This window comes from Pelophylax lessonae (genome assembly GCF_965119305.1).
Source record: "Pelophylax lessonae genome assembly, chromosome: 4".
Lineage (NCBI taxonomy): Eukaryota > Metazoa > Chordata > Amphibia > Anura > Ranidae > Pelophylax > Pelophylax lessonae.
Genome location: NC_138771.1, coordinates 637,233,576 through 637,251,866, shown reverse-complemented (window position 1 = coordinate 637,251,866; position 18,291 = coordinate 637,233,576). Strand labels below are relative to the sequence as shown.

At 43.9% G+C, this 18,291-nt stretch overlaps 1 protein-coding gene and 1 long non-coding RNA gene across 2 annotated transcripts in view; both read right to left on the bottom strand.

The window, feature by feature from the left end:
- The window catches only part of LOC309552384, an 879,384-nt gene that overhangs the window by 482,793 nt on the left and 378,300 nt on the right, over positions 1-18,291 (bottom strand). The window lies entirely within an intron of this gene.
- Positions 10,294-17,733, bottom strand: LOC309554721 (zona pellucida sperm-binding protein 3-like; the record flags this gene model as incomplete). The annotated part of the gene is made up of 8 exons (XM_082256426.1): positions 10,294-10,523; positions 11,383-11,522; positions 13,729-13,820; positions 13,913-14,033; positions 14,099-14,276; positions 14,347-14,450; positions 16,532-16,644; positions 17,248-17,733. The coding sequence occupies 8 exons, from the start codon at positions 17,731-17,733 to the stop codon at positions 10,294-10,296; spliced, it is 1,464 nt and encodes a 487-aa protein (XP_082112552.1).

Genomic DNA, 18,291 nt, shown 5'->3' with positions numbered 1-18,291 from the left:
GTTTTGAGGTTGAGGAAGGTAGGAACATGAGCCTACAGAGAGGGGAGAACACTGGTACACAAATTGGCAGTCATGTTCCTCCAGCCACAACATATTTCCAAGTTGTCTCCAGTGATAATGAGGATGGAGGAGATGATGATGAGGTCACTGACGCGACTTGGGTGCCTGTTAGAGCAGAGGAGGAAAGTGAGGGTGAGGAAAAACCCCAACAAGGCAGTCATCACGGAAGAGTAGAGAGCAGCCACCCTATTCCATCACATTGTGCAGCTTTTATCTCCCGGCACCCTTTCCAGAGCTCAGCTGTTTGGCCCTTTTTTAGCACATGTGCAGTCGATCGCAATTTGCAAATTTTGTCTCAAGCACATCAGTCTTGGCAAAAACTCCAGCCATTTGGGTACCACATGCTAGACAAGAAGACATTTTACCTCCCACCACTCGCCTGTTGGCAAGAGCACCTGAAAGCCACACAAAAGGGGTGCAATTGTGTTCCTCCACCCTACTCACCTCAGTCTACCCCCACTATACCTCATGACCAGACTTGTATAAAGTACTCGAAATTTCTACTTGAGTAAAAGTACAAGTGCTCGATCAAAAAATTACTTGAGTAGAAGTGGAAGTGCTCGCAGAAAAAGTTACTTAAGTAGAAGTACTAAAGTATTCAACATTTTTTTTACTTAAGTATTGCAAGTAGTTTTTTCAAAAAATTTGCTACTTAAGTACTAAAAGTAAAAAGTACCAGTAGTTATAAAAAAAAAATTCTACTCAAGTACTGAAAGTAGAAGTACAAGTACTGTGTTATGTAGTTATTAAAGAAAGAAGTCAAAAGTATGAACATCATATTGTTTTTATTATTTCAAATGATTTATTCAAATGATTAACCTGTGTTTGTTAGTAGTTTCTTGATGCACTTTAAGCGCTGTAGCACCATTTATTTGTTTGTTTCATATTTTCTTTTTATTGGAAAGATTTGGTATAGCAGCTTTTATTATACACAGCCTTTATTTTCGTATGCGCTGATTTACAAATGACATTATACACATTTTTTGAGCTTTATGCAACCTGCCATCTACTGTTCTGGCAGTGGTAATTTTTTTAAAAGTAACGAGTAACTATGCAGCACAAAAAAAAAATACTTGAGTAGAAGTATCGAAATCATTGAAAAAATGTAGTGAAGTAAAAGTAGAAGTAGGAGAAAAAAATTCTACTCTAGGAAAGTACAGATACCGCATTTCGGTACTTAAGTACAGTACTTAAGTAGTTCTACTTCGTTACTATACATCTCTGCTCATGACCTCTCAGCAGCCTCCACTGACAGGGATGATGGTATAGTGCCGGTTGTCCCAGGTCCTTGCAGCACATCTGCCAGGAGCACACCACCAGCTGTAGACTATAGCCGGCAAATCTCTCTGCCCCATCTCATGCAGCGGAAAAAAAATACAGTCCCTGCCACCTACATGCCCAGTGTCTAAATGCAAGCTTGTCAAAGCTGCTGGCTTTACAACTTCTGCCTTTCTATCTGGTGCGGCTTGTTGGAGGAGGTGGTCCAGCTTGTTGTGCCACCACATCTCCATACAACTAGCGGTGATGATGCGAGATTTGTCAGCTCTACCCCCTCCTTCTTCTCCTCCTCCTCCTCCTCCTCCTTCATGCCCTCTTCTGCTGAATTGTCCTATGAACCACAAGTACCCCCTAAGCATTCAAAGGGACTATTCAATGGGTCAGGTTAAAAGGTGCCATGCAGTGCTTCCGCTGGTGTTTCTAGGGGACAGGAACCACACTGGAGAAGAGATTCTTGCAGATTTGCAGGGGTAGGCCCAGAAGAGGTTCACGCCCAGCGCCAGCTGGAGCCAGGAATGGTGGGGTGCGATAATGGCACAAACCTCCTGTCCTCCCTTAGACAGGGAAAGTTTAAACATGTACCATGCCTGGCACATGTCCTCAATTTGGTGGTGCAGCATTTCTTAAATAGGTACCCAGGGTTGAAAGCAGGCCAGAAGAGTCTGTAGCCATTTCAGACCGTCATACACAGCCAGTGCTCAGTTTGCAGTCATTCAGTGGGAATTGCACCTGCCTGTAAACTGCCTGATTTTTGACATGCCCAACAGTTGGAGCTTGACTTTGGCAATTCTGCAGCAGCTGCACATGCAGCAGAGGCCCGTCAATGAGTATGACACAACAACAAGCTCAGGCCGGCTCTGCTTTTTTTTTCCCCATGCCAATAGCTTCTGATAAAGGATGCATGCACTGTACTGTCACCATTTGAGGAGGCCACAAGGGTGGTGAGCCTTGACAATGCATGCATCAGTTACACAATTCCTGTTGTGTTCCTGCTGGAGCAGACTCTGCATGGCATTATGGACAGGGCACCAGAGACAGAGCAGCGGGAGGAAGAGGAGGACTTCCTTTCCTTTTAAGGCCCGCTTTATGCAGACACCATTCTTCCTGTACCACAAAACACACAAGAGGAGAGGGAGGAGGTGGTTTCTGGCAGTTTTGGAGGCATTGAAGTAGAGGAAGACATACATCAAACCTTAAGAGATGGTTTTCCATCCCCAGAACCCTTGGGAGTAGTGCATGGCTGGGAGGAGGCAGTTTCAGATACTGTAATCCTCAGTGACCCGAGGAGTCTGCTTCTCATGCCTCTGCAAATTTGCGGTGCATGGGCTTCCTCATGCTTCAAAGCCTTTGAAAGGACCGGAGAATAAGTGGCATCAAGGAGAAGGATCACTATTGGTTGGCAACCCTCCTTGACCACCGTTAAAAGGGAAAAGTCTCAGAACTCATCTTGTTCCCACAGAGGGGGAAGATGAAATCTCTTGAGGTCACCTTCAAAATGAGTTTATCTAATGCTTTTCCTTACTCTGGTAGGTTACAGTGTGGTGAAAAATGTCGTTTTGAGGCTTCGGGTGGTCAAGAGTGGAGCAGTGGGCCTCCTAAGTGATGCATTTCACAATTTTTTTAGTTTTTAGTTCTCAACGCCCAGGGCTGTCAGCTTCCACATTCCATCGGCAGCATCTGCATCATATGGTTGATGATTATCTAGGGGCAAAAAAAGAAATGGAGAGCTTTCCAGTTGATGATCAACTGGGTCATAAGAATAGACCACTGGCCAGAACTTGCCCAGTATGCAATTGAGCAGCCCTGCATCCAGCGTGCTTTCCGAACGGGCATTCAGTGCTGCCAGAGGTTTTGTTACTGATAATAGAGCAAGTCTTTCCACAGACTCCTTGGACCGGCTGACATCAAACTTAATCAGTCCTTGATTACCTTGCAGCTATGAAGCCCCGGATTAAGTGTTTTTGGGATGTACAAAACGCTTCTACTTCTAGGCTGCCTAACACTGTGGGTGTTGATTTTATCTGGAAGAAACTTTTTAGTGTAGGTTGTGTGAGACTCAGGCTGAAACCCAACGCCCAGCCTAGGTTCTTCAAAGCTCGGACGGTACCTTTAGCACTCCGAGCAGGTGTGGAAGCTGAACTAAGCCGGTTGGAGGAACAAGGTGTCATCTCAAAGGTAGAGCACAGCGAGTGGGCATCACCAGTTGTACCAGTAAAGAAATCGAATGGGGACTTACGTAGTTGTGGCAATTTCCGCATGGCACTAAATTCTCAACTGGAGATAGACCAGTATCCCCTATCCAGAGTAGATGACATTTTTGCCTCTCTTGCAGGAGGTCAAAAGTTCACCAAGCTTGATCTCAGGCAAGCTTATTTACAGTTTGAGGTCCACCCTTCGTCCCACAAGTTTCTAACCATCAACACTCAAAAGGGACTGTATGAACACAGTCGGATGGTGTTTGGTGTAGCCTCCGCTACAAAATGCAAAATGGATGAGATTTTGGCGGACATTCCTTTCACACAGTGCCTGTTAGATGACATGCTCATCACGGGCCTGACTGACCAGGAACACAAGCGTAACGTGGAGCTTGTGTTGGCGAGACTCCAAGAACAGGGTCTAAAAGTGAACTTAGCGAAATGCCAATTCATGGTACCTAAATTGGAGTTTTGTGGCCACCTTGTGGATGCAGAGGGTATACACACCACGGAAGCCAAAGTTGATGCTTTAGTAAAAGCTCCAGCGCCAACCAACGTCCACAGCTGCGATCATACCTGGGCTTGCTGAACTATTACCACAAATTCCTGCCAGATCTAGCACACACTTTGTTTCCGTTGAACAAGCTTTTGGAGAAAAACTCCAGATGGAACCGGTCGGCTGCATGCCAACGTGCTTTTGAAGTTTCTAAGTGAAAGCTGTTGGCGTCACGAATGCTCGTGCACTATGACCTCCAAAGGCCTCTCACCTTGGCTTGTGATGCCTCACCCTATGGTCTAGGGGCTGTGCTATCTCACGTTTTACCAGATGGGTCAAAGAAGCCAGTGGCATTCGCCTCCAGGTCCTTGACAAAAGCAGAAAGCAATTACTCTCACATTGACAAAGAGGAACTAGCACTCATATGGGCAAATAAGAAGTTTCATCTTTACCTGTATGGTAGGGAATTCACCATATTGACTGATCATAAACCACTCCTTCAGATCTTTAGCCCTGACAAAGGCATCTCCCAGACAACTGCGGCCCGTCTTCAACGCTATGCCCTATTCTTGGGAGCATATAGCATATAGGCATCTGGAATTAACTGTGGCTGGCAACTGTGTTTTATGGGGAGACCGAGTGATCGTTCCACAGACCCTCCGGAGACACATTCTGGACTTGCTACATGCTGGTCATCCCGGGGGCACATGTATGAAACAAAAGGCCCGAGGCTATGTGTGGTGGGCGAACCTAGACTTCCGATATCACGACATATGTGAATGCGTGTGCTGGATGTGCACAAACTGCAAGAAACCCTACTCGAGGGTGCGTCCAGCCCTGGACTTGGCCCACGGTTCCCTGGTTTCGCCTACACTTGGACTTTGCAGGCACCTTTTTGATTATTGATGCCCATTCAAAGTGGCCTGAGGTCATTCCTGTTACCCAGCCGACGACTAAGGCGACGATTTCCATACTGTTACATCTCGCTGATACGTTTGGATACCCCAGAGAAATTGTCACAGACAACGGTGCACAATTCACAAGCCAGGAGTTTCAGAGTTTCCTGACTGCCCACAACATCAAACACAAGTTGACCGCACCTTACCACCCCGCTACAAATGGTCAAGCAGAAAGGTTTGTACAGACCTTCAAACGCTATTTCAAAGCTACTGTGGCTACATGTAAACAACAGTCCCTGTCACCCCAGCAGCTGGACTTCCTTTCTGCTTACAGAAACACACCACATGCAACCACTGGGAAAACTCCAGCTGAACTTCTTTTGGGTCGGCAGCCATGGACTGTTTTGGACATGCTCCGCCCTCAAACGGTCCAGGAACATGTTCGGCAGTCCCAAGACAAGAGGGTCGAACGCGACGAGATTCCCCAGTTTACAGCCCAGCAAAAGGTATGGGCCCGATCTTATGGCGCTTCCAACACTCGTTGGCTTCCTGCTATCGTCCCAGAGACTTTGGGACCCAAAATGTATAGGGTCCATTGTCCATAGGGTAGGTGGTTCCATTTGCAAACGGCATGCGGACCAATTGCGTCCTCGTTCTCAGCTGCCGAATCCCTGACATCGGCTGCACCTCCAGTGTCTCAAGGATCTGCTCCTACTAGATAAGGAGGCATTGAGACTGCTACTTGCCATGTTCTCCCCATAGCGTCCCTGGAAGTTGTTCTCACATCTGGACGCGGAAGAAGCCATGTAAATCTCCTGAGTTGAAGGACTGTATGGGACAATTATTAGTTCCTGTTTTATGCCTGTTCTCGTTTTGTTGCGTTTTTTTTTTTTTTTAGGGATGGATGGAAGGTGTTATACCTGAAGGGTTTCACATGTACTATTACTTTAAGACAAGAAATGGAACAAGTGGCGCAAGCTGTTAGCACTACATAAAAACGATAGTCCATATAATAGCACATCAAGGCTATGATAAAGTCTTAAGGTGAGATGAGGAAATAGTCTGAATGCTCAGGGCCAGCCTGTTGGGGAGCAGAAGCGATCTCCAAACATGCAACAAACAAAAGAGAAAACAGGCGCCTCTGAGTTAAGACTGCGATTTAATATGGCAAACAAGTAATAAAAACTTACATCAAGGTAAGTATAAGCAGACAAGATGGGTCCTTCCGGTGTCCATGTGGAGGCTGGGGCTTGGAGTCATCACTGTGGGTCTGTAATCATCTCCTCTCTTCCTCTTCCTGTCCAGCAGGAAGTGGAGGGTGTCACAGCAGTGAGATGGAGGCTTGGACAGCAGGGTGAAACCGCAGTGAGATGGAGGCTTGGGCCGCACAGTGGCTGTGATGCTTGTCCACAGGATCTCCTGGCGTAATGACTGACGCGTTTCCGAGCATGCGCACTGTGGTGGGAAACCAGCGCGCGCTCCTTTTTCAAAGTCAAATGTAAAAGGGGGAAGAGAAGGACCAATTTATGTGTTCCGGGACAATGCCCTCTGGTGGTGAAGTTATAAAATTACTATCAAAGTAAACATGACTCTACATTATAGCTGTATGAGGAACAATGCCCTCTGGTGGTGAAGTTATTAAATTACTATCAAAGTAAACATAACTCTACGTTATGGCTGTATGAGGAACAAGGGTCCCTCTAGAGGTCAAACCAGTAAGAAATAAAAATAAACAATAATATACATGGGATACGATGCATGAAGAGAATAATGCCATAGACAATGAGAGGAAAATTAGAGGGACAAGCATCACAGCCACTGTGCGGCCCAAGCCTCCATCTCACTGCGGTTTCACCCTGCTGTCCAAGCCTCCATCTCACTGCTGTGACACCCTCCACTTCCTGCTGGACAGGAAGAGGAAGAGAGGAGATGATTACAGACCCACAGTGATGACTCCAAGCCCCAGCCTCCACATGGACACCGGAAGGACCCATCTTGTCTGCTTATACTTACCTTGATGTAAGTTTTTATTACTTGTTTGCCATATTAAATCGCAGTCTTAACTCAGAGGCGCCTGTTTTCTCTTTTGACTATTACTTTAAGGCTGGCTCCACCCAGGAGTGATGACAAGGGTCAAGGGGCAGAGTGGCCATCTTAGAGACATGCAAGAGATGCATTGATATACAGAGCTGTCCTGCAATGCATGTTGGAGTGTACAGTGAGTCCTGAATAAACATCCGTTGTTCCAGACCAGAGTCCTGTGTCTCTCACAACACGGAGAATATAACAGTTTCATTGGTACAAAACGCCTGAAGACCAATTTGCCTGCACCTATTTGACAGGTGCATATCATTTCAATTTTTGACAGCAATGCCAATTCTTACTTTCATAAGTACATAAGTACATCTCTATATGGGGTTACAATGTGAAGGCCCCACAGACACCCAAAGACCAATTTTTCTGCACCTGTTACTTCTATTATAAGTCTGAGGAAAAGACAGCAGAATTTGTATATAAAATAAAAGAACTTCTCCTCTAGGATTGGAATTTTAAGGGGAATTCAAGAAACACAGTATATGAGATATTAATTGTTTTTATGTGTTTGTGTTTATTGATTAGAAAAGATTTTTACAAATACAATTAGGACCTCCAAGTGTCCTCATAACATATATTAAAAAAAATAAAAAAACAGCCATACATAAGAAAATACATCCAATAAATCACCCATGGAAGCACTGAGCCTCCTTGGATGGTTGCTCGTTTACTAGGACCAAAAATAATCCTCATGGAGAGGGAGTATCCTCATAAAGAGGGGGTGTCCAACGTGCTTCAAACAGTTGGATGAACTTTTAGTTCTGTTCTTCCTCAGGGACGATATCCCCAGCTCTGTAGATATAATAAATAGTATGTAAGACACAACATCAAAGTAAACCAAACACATGACAGTGTTTTACTAACCCTAAGAAGATATATATATGCGCAGTTTTCCAATAATCGCATGATGGTATCCCAATGCCTGCACCGCAGTGATGAAAGGAGATTGCTGTCAAAATCACTGCTTCCCATGAAGACCTCTTAGCCCTTGTAGGACTGTGGGGAAAATAGGAACTGTTCCCACAGAAAATGTAATTGGTACCCTAGTTGAATAAAAATGCAAAAAAATAAGGATGAGAGAATTGAAAACAGAGTCTGTTAAGAAAAAGCAGGAGTAGCCCATCACTGGTATCCTCACTCAGTGTTAATGGATTTAAAGATCAAAAACAGAGAAGGGACATTCATATCCATAATGAAGATCCTAATGTAATCCAGGTTTCTCCCAAGGAGAACACAAGGCAGAATCATATACAATATCCTCACCGTGGAAGGAGACAAACCGCCAACACAGAGGAAATGGTGCCGATAGCGGGCCTCGGCGTCCTCTCTAAAGGCACATCGGATGCCGCGCATGCGCCCTTTTCTTAACAGACTCTTGTTTTGAATCCTCTCATGATACATCCTTATTCAACTAGGGTACTGATTCAATTTTCTGTGGGAACAGTTCCTGTTTTCCCCACAGTCCTACAAGGGCTAAGAAGAAGAGGTCTTTATGGGACGCAGTGATTTGACAGCAATCTCCTTTCATCACTGGGGTGCAGCGCATTGGGATACCCCCATGCGATTATAGGAAAACTGCACACATCTTCTGATTAGTATAACATTGTTATGTGTTTGTTTTATTTTGTGATATTGTGTATTACATACTATTTATTATATCTACAGAGGTGGGGGGGGGGGGGGGGGATCTCATCCCTGTGGAAAACCAAACTAAAAGTTCATCCGTTTGAAACACGTTGGACACCCCCTCTTTATGTGCATACTCTCTCCATGAGGATAGTTTTTGGTCCTAGTAAATGTGCAACCATCCAAGCAGGCTCAGTGCTTCCATGGGTGATTTATTGAATGTATTTTCTTATGTATGACTTGGTTTTTATGTATGAGGACACTTGGAGGTCCTAATTGTATTTGTAAAATTTTTTCTAATCAATAAACATAAGTTCATCTCATACACTGTTTCTTAAATTGCCCTTAAAATCCCAGTCCTAAAGAAGTTCTTTTGTTCTAGATACAAAATTTCTGTGATGGTGGCAATATATACCCTCAGTGCTAGAGGTTCAATTAGCAAGACACCAGAATTTATCTTACCAGAATTTATCAAAAAAAAAAAAAAAAAAAAAAAAAAAACACACAACTTGTTTCCAGTGCACTACATTTTTTTTGTCATGCAGACTGGCTCCCTAAAGTGTTTTACAAAAAAGAAAAAAGTAATTTTTGGCTTTAAGGCAATAATAGCTGCTGCAGCAGCTATACACACTACAAATGTGCCACTCTACAGGCAGTGTAAGGGAACCCCCTATATTGAAAGAAATGTTCTCATTTTTATGCTTTCATCACTTTAAGATTCAGTAAATCACTGCTCATTTACAATAAAATTTTACAAACTTTCCCCCATTGGTTAATGTCCCCCTGGGCAGTACACCCAGGCCCCACCATAACTATTGTATGCCCAATTACTTGCATACAAATTTTCAAAGTGGGCACCTTGATTTTTTTCCAGTTTGGGTCCTATAGACTTCAATGGGGCTAGTTATTCAGTTCTGAACTTTTGCAATGTTCAAAAGTTCGGGTGCAACCCAAACAGGGGGATCGTTCAGCCCATCCCTTGTAGGGAATAACCTGCTTATTGTAATGGCTGAATTTGCATTGCATTTGGACCAAAGTTGCACAGGACTATTTGGTCTGAAGCAGAATCGGATCACATGGGTGTTCACAACTAATCAATCAATTATGTCTGAATTGACAGTTTGCACTGCGCTATGCAAACTGATTGGGGGGGGGGGGGTTAATTGACACCCCCAGCAGTTTGCATATGGCAGTGTTAACAGCCCACAAATCAAGTGCGATGTGGGAACCCAGTGAATTTGCAGGCTTCCTACATCGCATGTGTGAACCAGCACTTGGGACCAAAACTTTAGGGCTGCATGCATTATACATGCCAGTCATGCAGAATTTCAGGCAACCCCCACTTCAGGAGATCCTTACTTTTGTCCTAGTTAGTAGCAAGGGAAAGGTCTCCCTTACACAGAGACCCAGACCACAAAAGATGTGTCCAAAGTCAGTCATCTTTATCCTTGATATCCATCACAGTGCCCTTATGGCTCTAGCCTGAAGTGGTGGGAAAAAAAATCCCTTCAAGTGTATTGGAACTTCTAATTGTGCTTTGTTATAGGATTGGGACTTGAGGCTGGTAAAAAAAAAAAAAAAAAAAAAAAAAAAAAATTAAGGTCACCTATTAATGAAAAGCAAAACTGATTTAAATTAGATTTTTTTATTCTTGCACAGACAGCACATACTGTGGTTTTTTCAGAGATTTCCCAATGAACACTGCACACGCTAGGGCAACAAGAAGACCAATACATCCAACAGCCACCCACACCCAGAGCTCCACAGAGGCAGAATCTTCCTTCATCACGGCAGCTGAAACATCCCTTTGTTTGGGCCCAATTACAAGCAGAGGTCCCAGAGTGGTCACAGTTTGTCCCTCTTCTGTGTGGGGTTCTGTAGAGAAAAGTTGGGAGGTCAAGGTACATTTTTCTGTAGAATCTCAATTCAGTTTTGCACAAGTGTCCAAGAGTTCTCACCCATTATAGACCCCAAATTCTTATCTAGTGGACAGAATAGGGACCAAGAATGGTTATAACCCCTGGGTTTTTACCATCTGAGCCTTTTAAAGCTCTCATTCTAATTAGGCAAGGACAGACAGACTCACCTGGTGGCACAAGCAATACAGACATCAGGGTTCTAGTCTTGACCTTGTGGTGCCACCCATGTCCCTTGGAGAAGCTCCTACAGCTGCCCCACTTTCCATTTTACTAGGACCAAAAAACAAGATCTAACTCTACAAGGTCTTATTAGGCAATACTTCAAAGCCAAGACCCATAAACAAAGCATCCCATTGAGATTGTAGTCCTAGAGGAGCTGTTCAAAGGGATGTCCTGAATCCTGTTGGCACAGGAATAGAGTGAAGATATCAGGACTCCTGATACCTTCACTCTATTCCTGTGCCAACAGGTTGCCTTCTCAGTTTCAGCTCTCCAATAGACCACCAGGGCAAATCTAGTGGAGGCCACCTGGTGGTTCTAACCCTTCCTTCCTCACTGTCAAAGAAGCTTATTGCTTTAGGTAGAAGGGAAATGAAGTGCAATGTAATCTAGTAGCAATCTAACCTCATTAGTTTCATCTAGGACCCTCTAGAGCAGATAACCTAAATGTAAAAAGTTGTGTCAAAGATGCATGGCAATACTTTTCCATGTGCTCACTGAAGAACCTTTCCTTTTTACATAAAACAATCTCATCTCACCTGCAGCCATACCATTACATACAAACAGTATATATCATATATCAAGTAAAAACTCACCATCCAAAGCTTCTCTTTTCCCAAATGCTCTTGGTCTTCCATGTCGTCTACTTCCTCCTGGAAGCAGACTAGAAGGGTTGTTGCAGGTGCCTGTACCACAACAATGGCAGATATTGCTGGGGCCCTCAACTGCAGACCAGCTAGAGGAGACAGTAAAACAGTAATGGTCTGAACAGCGCCTACATTTGAGATGTTACCCCAAAATGTCATATTCTGGCTATACCATATACTTGTATGAAAGTGTATTCTTTGCATTGCTTCCTTTGTGTAAAATCTCTGGTGTTCTGCCAGTCCCTCTGCTTTAATAAAAACTGACCATGCCAAGCAGGAGAGCACACTGATTAGTTCTCTAGCCGCGTTAGGACTCAGCCCACTCTCCAATGTTTACATTTGTCCGGACACCTCTCCTGCACAGCCATTTACTGGGAAGCTCAGCGTACTGTTGCTGCTCCTCCCCCCAGCTCTTATGCAACTGAGAACAGAGGGAATGGGATCACTTAGTTATGGATAATGTTTACACACATTTCTGCCTCATTTCTATTTAAAACTGAATGGATTGAGATAACTTGTAATCACTTACAAGTTCTGATGAAAAAAAAAAAAAAAAAAAAAAAAAAAAATGCTGCAGAGTATAGGTTACCTTGTTAGGAGCAAGACAACTTGAGCTCATTCCTACCAGCAGCTAAAGTGCACCTTCACCCAAAAGGAGAAGCTTATCTGCCTCCTACCACATTTGGCACCTTTTGCAGGAACCTGGTTTTGACAGGTACCCACTCCTGGCTCAGTTTGCTGTGGTGGTGAAAGGCAGAAGTTCAGCTTCTCCTTCCCCCCCGCAGCCAGGCCCATTCAGAGTGCAGTGCGATTCATGCATGCACCGAAACTGGAGCTACAAAGCTTCACTACTCGTTTCCCCTTTGCCAAGATGGTGGCAGCAGCACCCAAGAGCCAGTTTAAGAATCTGCTTGGGTGAGGAAACTGCTGAATGCCTGGACAGTATTCTAATAGTAAAAAAGTCAGCAGCTACAGTTATTTGTAGGTGTAATTTTTGGGGTGGGCTGGAACTCTTGAAGATCACTACAGTGTGGGATTTAGTCAACCCTTTAAAAACCTAGCTCCTTCTCCCAAAAGGACATGCCTGTAACAGTATACCAGGCCTGATTTTCTTCATCTGGTGATGTTGAAGAAAAATAAAGGGCAACTAAAAAGCCGCTGGATTGCTTTTACATGTGGCAGACTGGGGACCTCCCACCACCACTTTCCCATCTCACCAGAGAGCCCAGGAGTGAAGCCGGCAGTTCCACTGGCTTACCATAGTGATGACTGGGTACCAGGAAGTCTAGCCTATTGTCTAAGAAAACAGAACCAAGTACTTTGTCACTTCCAGTTACTGGCCTGTGAAAGCATCCATCACATTGATCTTGGTTTACTCTGCCCTTAAAAGCGTCTGCTCAAAGAGCTAAAGTCTGACATCAGACTGCCCATGCAGTCACAAGGGCCAGACATCACAATTGATAAGTTAATATCCCCCCCCCCATTAAAAAAATAAGCACCTCAAGAACAAAGGCGACCATATATAAAAGTTGGGCATGCATACGTAAACTGTTTCACCATACACAAGAGATTCTAGCACTAGGCTAATAACCTGTAAATTCTTATACTGTAGTTTGGTGTTCCACAAGTGTGCACAATATGCTCTTACCAAACTTGGCATGATTTTTGGTGTCTGCTGAGGAAATACGCAAACACCTGTCATTTTATTTAGAGCCCCTATATTGGGTGGGGGGTTGTTTAAGAAATTCCCACAAAAAAAAAAAAAAAAAAAAAAGTTTACGAGTGTGATAAGTGTCAGAATAAGCCTGGTGTAAAGTGGCTGGGCTCACATGGCAGATAACAGCATGGGGATTTCTTGCTGGCTGATAAAAAGAAACTGCCTTTGTTAAATATCAAGTCTTTTCTGATATGGACTTACCTGGTACCCAATATACCAACTATGTCGTTCTAGAAAGCAATATTAGATGGTGACCAACTGGATACCAGGTGTCATCACAGCTCATATCCTCTTGTTGGAAGTGCACCTAGGAGTCTGGTCCCAACAAGCAGATGTATGGCACCATACCCATAATACAAATCATATCAACACTGAAGGCTCTCAGGCGTAGGTTGAGAAGACCAGATCCATGGAGGTTTCTGAACAGCCAGAATTAATGTAAATAGTATGGAAAAACCAACACAGCAGATGCAGCCTGTACACCATTTACATTTAACCATGAAAACCTCCAGCTTTTCGTCTCCATGGGGGTGTGGGGTTTGAATGGAAATCAGGAAACCATTTAATTACAACCTCACCTTTGTGTAGCTTTGCTATAGGAACAGGCCTTGTTCATGGCATCAGGGATCTGGGTGGCTGCAGCAGCTCTCAGGTAACAGGTTATGTAGATCTGGATTAGGAAATAGTGAATGGATTAGAAATTAGTATTAATCTGTTCTTACACAAGGCAACCATCTATTGAACAATTCAACTAGGCCTCACCAGAGACGCATCATTTCCTAGGAATCGGAAAGCATCCACTGTGAACTGTAGCTTGTCTGACTCAACCCTTGGGGTGATGAAAGCTGAAGAGGAGTCATCTTGTATTCCATCTACTAGACACCTGCAGAGAATGGTCAGTTAGAGTGGGGTCATTAAGGAAACCCTCCCCCCTCCCAAAGAACATACCCATTGTTTGCAATGATGTCATAACTAGGAGCAGAGGTGGGATCAGGTGATATGGTGGCCACACATTGGTCAATGTACAGGATCAGTCCAACATGGTTTTGAGTGTCCACAGAGGCCTCTATGTAGAGGATGTCTCCAAGCTGGTAGATGGGAGAACTTCTAGGACCACTCCAGTCCGCTATAGACATAACAGGGGGTTAGATTATAAAGTTCAGACATTCCCCCCTAATCTTCCTTACTCAACTCACCAGTCATTAGCCTCAAGGAGAAGGACAGCCTCTCCTCTGAGGTCACTGTGCTGCTGAATGGAACCCATGTTGGCTCAATAGCTTTGCTGCTCACATTGGCATGCCTATACAGAGGACAGAATGGAGGTAAATGAGCTAGAAGTGCAATTATGTCAATTTCACAGGTAGATATTAACCATTTTAATGGCAAGTGCCACTTTACAAAGGAAAAATATTCAAATAGCAATATGGTAGCTGTCATTGGCAGCTTGTCATTTATCAGGACACAATCTAGCAAGTTACTGACATAATTAGTATGAAGGACAATAGTAAAGACTGCTTTACTCCTTTTGCGGGGCAGCATCTTACAATAGAATGCCAGATTCAGTACAACATCCCTGAAGCCTGTGCCTCCAAGTTCAAGAGAGCAATATTCATTAAATTTATCCCCAGATTCCCTTAATTCCTAGTTTTCAGACTAGGATTGACAACATGATCAACTCTTGCAACAAGGAACATGGATACATGCCAGACAGACAACTGAACACACCTTCACCATGGGGGTCTAAAGCTATGAAGAGACTTGTGGTAGGTGCAGTGGCAGTAAACTCAAGAACCCAGTGTAGAAATCAGAACTGTATTGAAGTAGTTCAGTAATGCATAACAAACCCTGTGGGAAGATAACCCAACTGGCAATGCAACAGGATGTACAGCGAGTAATAGCTGTAGGTCTCAGGCCAAACGTATGTCTTGAGGGGGCTGAATTTGGCCTGGCTACACCCAAGTATGGATGGCATGCCCCTGCACTTCCCCTACTTTTCTGGAACCCCTCCCAGATGCCAAGCACTGTCTGAGACAGACAGGTGACCTGTCCTAACTATCCACATGGGAAATATGCACCAAACCCAGGGTCCTAAATTGACTGTCTGACTCAAGATTGCCACCAAAACACTGGCATCCAGATTCTGCCCCTGATCGAGGAGGTCATAAAGGAATGGGCCCCCCTGCCCAAAACATATCACCAGCAGTGGAGAAAATAGATGCCCCTTCCCTTCAAAAAAGGTATTCCATGATTGTCAATGCTAATCCTCCCACCACTACTCTAGCAATAGAAGGTATTGGTAATTACTGCAGTAGAGGTGCTAGGTTGTAATTAATGTAGTAAACATGTAGTTCCGTAGTACCAAAATAAAGGCTTTAGGACCCATATAGAAAATGGGCTACCAATACAACTCAACCAAACATCTGAATTGCGGTGCACTGCATGCATCAGCTTAATGGGCTGAAGGCTCCATTCACACTTAAGCAAGTTTGGACATCACAAGTTGTTCCCCATGTTTTCCAATTATAACCATTTATATCTGCACAATTAGTTGCAGCAATTTCAAAGTAGTTCATGCACTACTTGGTCTGACTTTCATGCCAATTAGGGCCATAGACTTCAATATTAACCCTTAGACATTGCATGTTCTAATGGACAACTCCTGCACACAAGTTGCATTGTATAAAGTCAGAGTAGTAGCCAAGTAGTACTCCAAATTGGGTGCAATTGGAGTCGTACAAGCATGAATGGGCCCTTAAAATAGAACTACGGGCAAAACTTCTCATTTTGGATAGAGCAAGGGAGGGTTATAACCCCCATCAATTTTTCCTCCATCTGTGCCATTGCAGAAATTTCCCTTCACTTTCTGTCCCATAGCCAAACAGGAAGTAAAAGGAAAACCCTGCAAATTAGGGAATTCCTTGGGGACACCCAAATAACCAGAACTAGTGTCCCCACTGCAAGATTTCCCCTCCATTACTTTTCTTGGGACATCCAAAAATTTAGATTTTTTACTTTTGGGGTAAAGAGAATGAATCTCCCCAATGGGAGCACACCTGCAATAATTGACGGGGGTTATAATCCCTCTAGACTATGCAAAAAACAAAAAGTCTTGCCTTTTGTTATACTTTAAGGTTTTTGCTGTCTGTATCCTTAAGATTAGTGACCACCCTCAGACAAAACCCAAACATCCCAATGGACACTTGTTCCAGTGGAGAGATTCTTTCTGCATTGTGCCTACAGAACACTATGTGAAGGGAAATCTCTTGAACAGGACAGAAGCAAAAAAACCTGACAGGGGTACTGTTCCTGGTGAAATGTTTGTCTAGAGATTAGTAAAGATGCATTGTTAGGACCTGCATCAAGCCCCTAGTGTAGACTCACCTGTAGTAGTAGCACATTATAGGAACCACAGCTGGGTTGGTTCTGATGATTGGAATGGAAGAGGTTGGGCTGTAGGTCAGGTTGGTAACATAGATCACCCAGTCTTGCATCATCTGTGTACATAAGAGCAGAACATTACAAATACACTGCAGCAGAACTCATTAGACATCCATTGATCTCCACTTTCATAGACTAGCCATCATGCTAAGGAAACACAGGTTTTTGAATCTTATTAGGTCAGCAACCCTGGACAGCCTTTTAAAGGACTATTTTGTACAGGTCCTCTGAAATGGTGTCAGGATCTTTAAACCATGACAACTTAAAAATGCAGATGCATTGTAGCCCCTCTAAGAAGAGCCTAGTTAATCTGCTGGCTGAAAATTAACATTTTATGTAGCTGATGTGGGAGAAGTAAAGGGAGATACTAATCACCAAGTAACGGCTCCTAGCAGTCAGCCAGTAAAATATAAAAGTCCTAAAGCTAATGGGCCATACTTAAGCAACCCTGCAACAAAAGGAAAAAGATCAGCAACAAGTTAAATTGAGCAAGAAGGTTGGGGTTTTTCTTTTCCCCGCATCTTTGTTACCTCTGGTGTACATGGGAAGGAGGTCCAGGGGTCCCCCTCTAATTATTCCATTACACCTCAAGAGAAGTATAAAATGAAAAAACAAAGTAAAATTCCTTTAAGTGTAAAAGTCATCATGTAGGGGATTACCTGCACAGTGTTGCCACAATCCTGGAGGCTAATCTGGAAGATAACATTGTCAGCACTTTGTGAGTTCGGCCTGCAGCCTTGGGGTCCCAGGCTCAGATCAGAAGGTTTCACCAGCTTTCCAGTCCCATAAAAATCCACCATGACATTGACCACCATGCTGTCCTCTTCACACTGGACACTGACAGGGGAACTAGGAGAACTTACAGTTGGGGGCTGCTGGCGAAGCAGCACTCCAGCACGTCCACCAGGTGAACCCCACCGAGAACCACCTCTAGAAGCCCCAAACCCATATACAGGCTCATTACCTCCCCGGGAAACTCCTCTAGAAGACCCCTGGCTCTGGCCAGGTACAGCCCGTTGGTAATTCCTCCACCAGTCTGACTGGCGCCTGTGTCTCATGCCATCTCCAGCACATCCAAAGCCTGGCCCATAAACAAGGGCCAGAAGCAAAATCCACCTGCCATAAGCCCTCACTCCTAGACCCATCCTGCTTACAAGAGAAAACACAATAAAGGAGGAAGCAAGAGCTAACTTTTATACCCCTCCCACCAGTCACTAATACCCCCCAGCTGGGGCAAATCATTACCACACCCAAATGGCTGCCTCACTTAGCACAGAGCTAAAGAAGGCTACACATTATACAACTTTCTGGTATAATTTTCCTTTTGATTTACAAAGCCCATATACTATGAGAACACCTAAACACTTTCTATTTATATGCATCCAGGCAGGCCCTTGCATTACATAAATCTAAAGGAAATTGAACAATAATAATTGTATATGATTATATGTTGTGTATTCAGGTAAGGCTCAATTCAAACTTGTGCGACTTGTAATGCAACTTTGGATATCAAAGTTGCATGACAAGTCACTCCCTATTTTTTCCAATGATAATCATCTTATATATGCGCAACTTAAAGTTGCAGCAACTTCAGAGTAGTTCATGCACTACTTTGGTCTGACTTTCATGCAACTTGAGGGCCATAGACTTCAATGTTAACCCTCAGAAGTTGCTTGAATGTCCTACCTAAATGTTATACAATG